General features: G+C 34.4%; 1 protein-coding gene across 1 annotated transcript; it reads left to right on the forward strand.

Annotated features, from left to right (window-relative positions):
• The first annotated feature begins 555 nt into the window (after window positions 1-555).
• On the forward strand, window positions 556-9,770 carry LOC132546859 (mesenchyme-specific cell surface glycoprotein-like). Its single transcript, XM_060210585.1, has 10 exons — window positions 556-730; window positions 1,828-2,064; window positions 3,376-3,562; window positions 4,142-4,286; window positions 4,582-4,696; window positions 5,751-5,930; window positions 6,746-6,814; window positions 8,401-8,642; window positions 9,161-9,369; window positions 9,674-9,770. The coding sequence occupies exons 1-10, from the start codon at window positions 556-558 to the stop codon at window positions 9,768-9,770; spliced, it is 1,656 nt and encodes a 551-aa protein (XP_060066568.1).
• Window positions 9,771-11,235: the final 1,465 nt, after the last annotated feature.

Consider the following 11,235-nt stretch of genomic DNA (forward strand, 5'->3'; position numbering starts at 1 on the left):
TGTGTCATCAATGTGAAATTATCACGTCAATATGTGAACCAAAAGGAAATAAAATTATGTATTACAAAAAAAAAAAAAGTTAGATAAGTGACATTCTTCTACTAGTCGGGGTTGACACGTGGGAAAATCCAGGTGACAGTCGCTATCGATAAGACGTAACGACGTGAGTGATTGTCTTTTAATTACGTTCTCTCTGTCTGAAGGTAAGGCAAGATCATATTTCTATCTGTAATTGTTATTTTATTTCTTTTATCGCCGATTCTATTATTATTTTTTTTTTCTGAAGTTAACTTCCCTTTAGAAATATAAAGTCAAATACAAATGTATGTCCAAAAGGGTGTTAACAACATGTTATGTGATAAAGTGAAGAATGAATCAACTTAATTTGTTTGGTTTGAACTGTGAGAAACGTTTTTGGTGTAATATATATAGCTTGAATTTTTAATAAGACGAAAATAAGAAGTTTTATAAGTATGTGAAAAATATAAAAAAAAATATAGGTCGGATATTTCTTCGTTTACATGAAATTTTGTTCCCAGAGATTGACCGAGCGATATGACCATGTGGACGCTGCTTCTGTTGGTATTGCCTACCATCACGGCTGTTCTAAAGCTCAATAATGTCGGCTACCTGAACCTGATCGATTGTGAAACCGGCAGTAATGCAATGTTTTTAGACACGGCAAACCAAGCAGCATTTGATCCGACTAACAGGTTTCTATATGTAACCGGTATGTATTTTAACTACAGCAAACACACTCCAAAGATTTATTTTGTCATAGAGCCTGAGGTGTGGTACATCTTGGTTGATTTAGTTTTAATTACTTGTTACAAATTGTGTATTTGTTGTTTCTTTTTAATGTTAATAATGTTATGAAGTATTTTCATTAACATGACTAAGTATTCTCTTAACCTTTAATAAAAATGTTTAGTTCCATGCTAGTATGAAAGAATACCTTTTTTTGCAAACTGAATGAATGCTTGTACCGAATTCATAATAAGTTGCGAAAAGGTTATTTTTCATACAAGCATGAAACTAACAAACATTCCTCTAATATCTTTGATAGGTTTCAAAAACAAGAATAACACATACATGTATAAATTAAATGATTCCATGAAGGATCATTTTATAATAAAACACTAAGCATAACAGCTGGCGTATAACGTGACGTCATTGACAGCTAATTCGCGCCATTTCAGTGATCCAAAGTTCATTTATTAGTGGACCAGTCACATTCCAAACGGAAATGTTTAAAAGTCAATGATATAGCATATTTTCCCCTTATACATCCGATATTTATGCGTTGTTTATTGTTTGTATACATGTACGTTGTAAGACATTTTGATATTTTATGATATTGTAGTCTGTTTGTTGTTTATATCAATTGAATGATTGTGATCCACACACCAGGTGAATGTAAACAGATGTTAAATTCATACAAAAAAGGGAGTTTCAACAGACCCACCACAAGATGGAATGTTGCCTTTGACTTCTACGATCATTATCAAGTGGGCGGAGCTGCATGTCTTTTTTTCGAGAAATGAAAAGAAAAATCGACGTATCAGAAAGCTGCATTTTGCAGAAAGGTCCTTAATATAACATTCAAAACCAACAGCAAAATATAGATGTTAATAACAGCGATCAATTCAAAAATGTTTTCAGGAAAACACAAAGAAAAACAAATTTACACATATTCATGCTTGAAAACGAGTCTTCTAAACATCTTGTGATCTATCATTTCATATTGCAGTTGTGACCAGTTTTGTATTATTCCCACTTATTATATCTTCTGATACAATTTTCTACTGGCGATTTCTTATCATTTAGGTTCCAAATGTGTGAATGTAGTGAATATTGCAAACCCGTCACAACTTAGTCTTGTAGCGACACATTTCTTTAACGACGGAAATGATGGACGTCTGGTTGATATCGCTCAATGTGGAAATAATGTGGCAGTGCTACTTGAGAGCGTCTTTGAGTTTACGGAGGGCCATGTTTACATGTGTGATGTCTATGACGTGTTCACCAATTCATTCAATTGTGACAAATTTAACAGAATTACAGGTACGTGTCAATCGCGCGTGAACTGTATTGAATCAAGAAAGAATCAATTATATCATATGTATTTTAACAAAAACATTAGAAAAATCCTACATATCAACATAATCATGATCGAAACTCAAATTCAGTTTAAAAATGTATAAATATGACCAATAGAAAGATTTACACGGAGACTCCTGCGAAAATACAAGGAGGATGAGACCTGGTGTTCCAGAAGAGTAAGCATCTTTGCTTCATGGACGACATCCGTCATGTAAACCTTGGTCAGTCCAAGAAAGTAATGTCAAGTTCCAAAAGAGAACAAGGTATACAATAAAGGAAGCAACAGGCAAACTAACTAACATCAAACACGTACAGCTTCATATAGCATAAAGAAATAATATCTTTCTCAGTTAGATCACCAAGACGACCGCAAAACTTTCCCATAATTCTTTCCGACCTGCATCTTTTGAACCCTTGTGTTACAGGTTTGTTAACGACATGATGTACGAAAATCATGATCATGAGAACAAGTCCTTTAATATCGAATCAACTGCGACATGTAAATACCATAGGTTGGTTATGCAGGGTTACAGCTATCCAGAAATGGAAATATTCACAATAGGAAAATTAAAATCACCACACTAATCAAACAGCTTCATGGAAAGCTGTCTATGATGGTTTCGTTGTAAGAAAAGATCTAGATAAGCGGTTGATGTAGAAGAGTATGTCGTATCTGATTTCTAATTCTGGTCGGTATATACGATGGACGTGGTCACTACATTTCTTGTTATCTAAAAACATAACATCATCAATATGTCTGTAAGTGAAATTAAGGACTTTGCAAGAATTTTACGACCTGTTTTGATTAGGTCTTCAATAAATTTGACCTCGCATGAAAACAAAATCGCAAGTCAGCCAATGGATTGGCACTGTAAGTTCCCATGGGTATGCTAATAGTCTGTTGGAAGATCTTATCACCAAACTCAATAAAGATGTTGTCAACTAGGAACTCCATTCCCTTTATGATTTTGTCCTTTATATATTTCTTCTTTCATTTGGATGTATTTTTTTTTACCAAATACGCTTCAGCATACGTCACAGTCATATATCTGTACCTCCTTTCTCCATTCATTGAGAAGAGAACTCTCATGATTAGAATACGAAGACTTTGAAATAGCTTTCGTATTCTCATTTAAAATGGAATGCTCATTTAGAGAAATCACACAATTCCAACGGATATTGGCATATATTCTAAGAGTCGTAGCTAAGAGAAAAATATTACAGAAAACTGACAGCTGGAAAAATCATTATATCACGTCATATTTATTTTAGTTGGAGAGACCCCAAAGAGCATGACTTTCACCAATGACTGCTCAAAGTTACTGGTTGCTAACGAAGGCCGACCAGGAGTGTTGAATGGAATATTTACAGATCCCGACGGAACAGTCTCCATTATCACCGCTTCTTCTGGAAGTAGTCCATCTACTAGAGAACTTTCTCTCTCACACTTCAACGATGAGTAAGTTTTAGGAGGAAGTTGTCCTTTCTTAGAATATCAGAAACACCTTTCGTAGGTTACAAATGTCATGCGTTCTGTTAGTATGAAAACATCTTTAGCCACAATTAACGCCACATGGAATCGGTAATCGTTCTATTTTCTGCTTCCTGCATGCTTTTGTCCTGTACTTTCTTGTATACGCTGAGAATGGTCAGAATTCTGTAAAACTAGCACTGTCTAATCTATGATTAAGTCTCTATATTCATGGCTTTTAAAACGAAAACATTTATTTTTTACCATAAGAATATGAATGTCAAGCTATCGAAATGGCTGCATCCATATAGCAGATCAGTGTATGGCACAATCAAATTAGATTTTACTTCATTTTAATACACGTTACTAACGCTAGTAAAAAGATTAAGAAAATAATAATTAATTTAGCTTGGTGTGTAAAAAAAGCTGCAAAAAGATAAACACATAAATAATATCACAGAGAAAACTTGAATGACACTCACGATAAAACATACCGTTTGTGACATGTTTGAATAACGAATATTAATTGTTCTATTTAACTCTTTTTGCTTTACATTAATTGTCTAGACAGATTAAGTACATAAATGCGGGAGTCAGATGGGTATATCGTGGGGATCATAACAATGGAATTGTCACGAAATTTTCCCAAGACCTCGAGCCGGAACAGGTTGCCATCAGTGACGACGGAAACTGGGCTTACGTCACCTTGCCGGTATTGTACCTGCTTATTGGTGGTTTTGGTTGATAGAAGACTTTTTTTATCACACGGCAATATTAATATAGTTTTAGTGAAAAATTACCATGCTCGCGTTATAATTAATGTATACCTTTATCAAACTTTTTTCTTGCATGTTTAGTCAAACCTGACTTCAATTCTTACATTTTTCCAAATTTATTCTAATGATGATTTCTATCTGTCTCCAAAAATTGATGATTATTGATGCTTCACTCAAACGTCATTCATAAACTAAATATCCGCTTCATCATGACTCTTTCCTTAAATAAAGGAAAACAATGCAATGGCAGTTATAGACCTCATGAATGAAGAATGGCATGCACTCCATTCCATGGGAGTCAAGGATTGGGAATCGTCGAGTCTTGACGCTTCCGACGACGATGGAGGTGAGTCATCTTGACTTGGACGAGTCATATTCCTATTGCTATTCCTATTTTATGGCAAAAATAAGGAACGATCATATTTAACGAAGTTTTTGAGGTCTGATGAAATAGGAAATATCAGCTGACGATGAATCATCATGATTTCAAATTTTATTCCATTAATTTCGTGCAATATGAAAAAACCATATATTATAATGAAAGCCCATATCATTATATGAACTGATTATTGTTAGTTTTGCTTCTTTGTACTTTTTCCCAAGTACAACTAGTTTCGGAGGCTAGTTGCTGTTATGAGATGAAAACCTTCAGTACGTTAAGAAAGTTTGATATGAAAAATTTGGAAAATGTCTATTCTTTTTAGTTACCTTCAATCAAATATTTGAAATGTGATACCTATCTGGGTTTCAAATTACTGCTTCATTAGTTTCCGATAGCTTTGTCGTCTTTCACTGACTTAAAGAAATTGATCTAAAGAAACATTATAATCTATATGAGGTAGTCTACAAAGCTTCACAATTTAATAAATTCAGATTATCATATATCTGATAATTACAAACTAACATCAAGCATTGATTTGTATGCTGGACCATGCCATTGTTCGAATGAATTAAAACATCATATACAGGTTACATCAAATCGCAGTAACTTTAAAGTCCATTAGCAGTGTCCAACACCTACAATATCTAACATTGTACAAAAAACATACAAGTGAATAACACTATCTAATGAATATGTAGAATTGGATACAGTCGAACCAAATGTTTCTTTTCCAAACGTTCCTGACTAAAGTCTAAGTTTTTTTTTTTATCTTTTGCCAATAACTTTGTCGATGTCCAAGCATAAAACTTCTTCTCAACAGTTTTATATCATACTCTGTAGCGTGTATAAGTAACAAACAACATGAAGTACACTAACCTGCTTTAGATAAGAATGCTTTTGACAAATTAAATAATTACTGATACACAAGACGCTGTTTTCCTTGTAAGCGTTAGAATATTCTTAAACGAACACAATCCCTCATAGGTATGATTGACTAAGGTACATTTCACTGTGCCAGGTGCCAATATGATCAGTTATACCGTGAAAAGTTTGAACCAGCCAACTGCTGCCGTTTTTGTCCAGGCTAACACGAATAAGTACGTGGTAACAGCTAACACCGGTGTCCCGAAGACATATACCGACCAGGTACAGGGAGTGAACTTCACAGATAGTGTCAGAGCGAAATCTGCCTTTATGGGTAAGTAGAACAAACTTTCATAACTGTTTTAATTTCAGTGAACGTAATGTTCAGACCTTTGTAGCCACTGATGACAGTGACAGAAATGTTTTTAACGGATGGACTCGCTTATTTGACCAATATTTACAAGGCGGAATAAGGCAGAAGACGTTTACTCTTCTGGAACACTTTGATTCTTTTTCCGTGTCTACATGCATGGTAACAGTACCGGTAATAGCTGTCAACCAACTACAACACAAACAATGCATTGGGGGATTACCCAGGTAGTGTTGCAAGCATTTGAAATTCATAAGACAATTATATATAGTTTTTAACAGATAACCCATAGACAATGCACTGAGCGGGCTATCTGCATCATAAAAAATTCAAAACAATTATTTTGGTTAGTGCGGGCAATCTAAAGGACCCGGCAATACACAAGAAATTACGGTATTCATAATTCTCTATGTAAATCTTGTCTTTTTCTGGTAACTTTAACTCTTTAACGCTTGGTTAGGCTATACCTGCGTAAATATCTAATCCGTTCAGTCACATTTAAAACAACAAGAAATCAGCACTGCACTGAATAGATAAGTCATCTTACACAAATGGTATTATTATCGATTCATAAAAAGTAAAGAAATCCATCTGACAATTGCGGTCATAATATTCAGTTCAGGCAGGCTGTATGTTTTATATATAAACTTTAGTGATTCAAATTACTACAAAATATGATTCCGTTAAAATAATGCACACTTGTGTAATATAACATTTACAGTGGTGATATTTTAACTTATTATCAAATAACAAACACAAAATTTGTTTTAATTTTGTAGAGGGCGATATTGATCAAGGCGTGATATCAGAGAGTCTGAGGTATAACCTTATCACTGAAAGTAGACTAGGTGAGTGATCAGACCCTGAACTCATATATTACAATGTGGGTCAAATTCATGGTTTAAAAGGAAAAAACTATTTCTCTCAGGCTTATTTAGTATATACATATATATATATAAAGTATTCATAGAAAACCAGTCGGGAATTTTAAACTTGTGCCAGTAGTTTAATCCTTATCATTTCGAGGACATATGAGAGTATCCTCTAGACCTAGGGAAACGAAACAAAAATTAATTATTTTACATGTAACCTGGACGAGCGCGACTTGCATAGAATGGCTCAAACAACCAAGATACAATACAAGTTTAATAAACCCCAACAGGACATCTTCATAATTGTTCACACAGGACAACATATACAGCTGAAGGGTCTGTCTACCTCCAGACTGTATACAGCAACAGTTGCTTCTCACAATAAAAAACAAACCCATTGCATTGAGTCCACAACATTTCCTGGCACTACCTGTTGTAATTGAGATTAATACGTTGACATGTACCTTTCTTATTTGATATGAAAGAAATATGGGGCACAAAATACTGGAAAATAATTTTAGAAGATAGTTTTAATATATGTCATTACCACACAGTAAGATTAAGAACATTAAACAACCTTTTATATGCGCTTGGCGCGAACTTTAATTTACTATTGACATCAATTCAAAGGAAATTGCGTTTTTTTATATCCTCTTTTAAAAAAAAAAGAAGATAAAATTGTAACAGATGTTTATTTTATGCAGAGATATCCACCAACACCTTTATTTTGGTTCATTTTATGAAAAGAAACAATTTATCAACAGTAAACGATAATAAGAAAAATAATGTAGAATATTATGTGAAAATTTCAAAAGAAAACAAGATTCAAAGTGTATTAAACCAAGATGCGACACATGTGAATATCTACAAGAAAGTTACCATCAACGCGAATATGTCTTGCAAATCAAGAACTCCATGTAATAATATGCCCAGAACGCAATGATTACTACAAAGAGAAACTGGTAACACTTGTTCGAGAATACAAAACAACACAATACTGTACCAGAAAACGTCAATTATAGATCAAGTGAACATTCAGATATTAGTGGGGGGGGGGGAAACCTTTTATAAACTATTTTCGAAAATACTATAGAAATGTAGGAGAAAGAGAGGCATTTTATAATGACAACAAAACCAACACTGAATAGACTTTTGTAAACGTATACATAATTATCTCCCATTTCTATGACGTCATAATAGACAACCAGGCCAAGAAAGTGTTACCATGAACTGAGTTGTTATTGACCGAGGTCTTACACAACCTGTATGATTTTCACATACATGCATTCTGTCCTGTTCTGCCGTTTACTTTCTTGCTACACGGAAATGCCCTTTTTCGTAAAGTCAGAAAAAATACTTTTCTGCAGATATTGATGAAGGCATGCTATATTGACTGAAGCAAGAAAATATGCCTGATTTCAGGAGACTAGAAACTTAGATAACGACTGGCAGCACTTGCAGGCATTATTTTTTCACTTGCATATATGACTACTGATATGCATATGTATTAAGAACCCACACAATTTGAATAAAATGTAAACAATTTTTACATTTCTTTTCAGGTAAAGTTTATATGAGTGAAATCGATGGCAAAAGCAGTATTAGCGGCCTCATAGAAACTATTTATTTGTTCGGGGGTCGCGATCTCGGTTTCTGGAATACTGAAACCAACATAACTCAATACACAACAGGTAACGATTTGGAGGCAAAAGCCCTGGAATCATATCCCAGCGTGTTCAACGGCGACTGCTCGAACGACACATTAACCCCAGCGTCTGAGTCTGACAGTCGTTCCCCATGGATGGTATAATCAGTATTTAGAATAAATGTACACTTGGGGAAATGTTTTATTGATGAAAAAAAAATATGTTAAAATAGACACACAAATTAATTTCACCTTTCAATACAAATTAGCTTCGGCATTTTCCTGGTAAATTCAAATTCTGATGACATGCCCATAATTTTATGTTGTCTTATGAAGCAAAGTGATAAATAAACATAGTAGATAAACCGTTTTGCAAATGTCAAAACATGCTATATCTGACCTGAAAATTTAAAGAATATGTTAAATGGCAACAATGCATTGTTATATACCAAGAAAAACATAAATTTAAACTTTAATTTTTCATCTTTAGATAATCTTCAATTTGGACAGCGTCACATTTAATTTTTTAAACATAAATTCTTGGCCTTTTTTAAAGTCACGTATGTGTTTGATTGCTACGTGTTATCAACGGCGCGGAATCAAACATCTTTTGTTTCGGGTAAAAGCAATACAACCCCAATTGCAACATGTTACGTAAATGTCATTGTTTCCTTCAGGGTCCAGAGCCGAACGTCCTTGCCGTTGGAGAATACAACAATTTACCTTTCGTAGCCACCGCCACAAGGAATGGTCTTATCTACTTACATAGTATACCATTCAATACTCCCATCTACCAGAGTGTTCACAGATTGGGTGATACCACTGCCAAGTGGGGTGATTCCCAAGGCACTGACGCAGCTGGAGATGGACTCATTTCAGACATGGGGTAGGTCCTTGTCTCATATATGTACCAAAAGCGTTTAATCGGGGCAAGCCATTTGAACAATTACAGAACGTGGAAACACATTGGACAATGAACGTAGAAAGCATTTGATAAAACAGGAAAAAAATATAGGTTCATTTTTAAAATTAGGTCAGTTTTCAGAACATAATGTACGCAAGGAAAGGGGTTTGACATAGAACAAATAAAACATGTAAACAATTAACTTATCATGTTCTTGCTACTTCTTGAAGACCATTAACACAACTAAATGTATTTGTTGACTGACTTCCTATTATTATCTTTTCAGTTTCATCCCGAGAAATTGGATTGGTAACAATCCATTTTTGTTTGTGATAAGTAGAGGTACCGGTTCAGTAAGCATTAAGGAGATATTAAATGAATGATTTTCTTATAAAATAAAAATCTGTAAGGAGTTCTTTTGTGGTTTTTCCCTGGAACATTTATAACATAACATTGTCTGTGTAACATTGAACGATTGTGTTCCAAATTGTTACTCAGTATCAACAATGCTTTTGTAACATTATTATAATCCTTTTTGTTATTTGGCGTAGCCTAACATTGCCTATGAACATTATTGGTTGCATTCCATTTTGTTAAACTGTATCACTAATAGTGTCTTTGATTGCGCATCCTCTGGTTACGTGGATTCGAACTCCGGACCTCTAGCTCACTAGTCTGATGCTCAACATTAGACAATGTTACATAGTAGGGGACAGGAATATTGAACGCTACACAAAAGTAAGTAGTAGGGGACAGGGACACAAACCGTTGCACCCGAGTAACGTTAAAGGCTACAGGAAGATAGATGTTATACAGTTAACATAGTAGAGGACAGGCAGATAGAACTTCACAGTGTAACGTGGCTGGTAACAGACAAATAGAACGTTAGACAGAATAATGTTGTAAGGGACAGGAAATTAGAACGTTAGATAGAGTAACGTAGTAGTGAAAAGGAAGATAGACAGTTAAACAGTGTAAACAAAACATTTCATTAAAGGAATGACAGGACAAGGGAAGAACATGAATAGAAAATAAGAGGGACAAATGGTCATTCTATATATGAAGTTTTTTTTATTATGGTCTATCCAGAAAACGTACCGTGGCTATGGTATTGCAACAGCCGGGAAACCTTACAAAATGCTCCATACTACCGGGAAAATACATGCAGAAAACGTTACGTCATGTGTATACAAGAATGAATGTTAGACCTGGGAGTGTTTGGAGATTTGAATCCGAAAATTGTATACAAGACTTCCAAGTGAAAAGTATATTTTGATATTAGAACTGCACCATACAGCTATTTCGTCTTTCTATGACTCGGCATTGATTCCACCGTTGCGAGGCTCAAGCTTTGAATATTAATTCAATGTCAAATTTGATGAAATAAGGGCAAAATATAAACAAAGGAAAAAGTACAACGATAAAAAGACCATTTCCTGTTTCTGAAATATAAGAGTCTTCTGCTTCATCGACTATACCCACAATGTAAATTTTATCGAATTCTAGTGAAAATTGATGCTCTGTTGCCAAATAAGGAATAGGTAAACAAACGACTGATTTATTAGAAATACTAAAGAGCATCAAACATGTTCAAAGTCATATCTCACATGCAAATAGACAAATGTCCGATGGGATAATTATGATTACCGTACAACTTTACTCTAAACATCAACCTGTATCTCTCAAAATTCTGTGTTTTGCGCTCTTCGCATAGGTCTTCATAGGAACAAGTCCTTTAATATCGAATCAAAAGCGACATGTTAGCACCATAGCTTTGAAAAGCATGATATAACTATTAATAAAAGGAAAATTTCAACAGGGAAATTAAAATCATCATGCTGTTCGTGT

Source organism: Ylistrum balloti, unplaced genomic scaffold, assembly GCF_031769215.1.
Source record: "Ylistrum balloti isolate Yb309-2 unplaced genomic scaffold, AGI_CSIRO_Ybal_v1 Utg369916, whole genome shotgun sequence".
Classification (NCBI taxonomy): domain Eukaryota; kingdom Metazoa; phylum Mollusca; class Bivalvia; order Pectinida; family Pectinidae; genus Ylistrum; species Ylistrum balloti.

Coding starts and splice junctions, on each gene's coding strand:
- LOC132546859 (XM_060210585.1), top strand. CDS start 556: ATGACCATGTGGACGCTGCTTCTGTTGGTATTGCCTACCATCACGGCT. Junction 2,065..3,375: donor CAAATTTAACAGAATTACAG/GTACGTGTCAAT, acceptor TATTTATTTTAG/TTGGAGAGACCCCAAAGAGC. Junction 5,931..6,745: donor AGCGAAATCTGCCTTTATGG/GTAAGTAGAACA, acceptor TTAATTTTGTAG/AGGGCGATATTGATCAAGGC.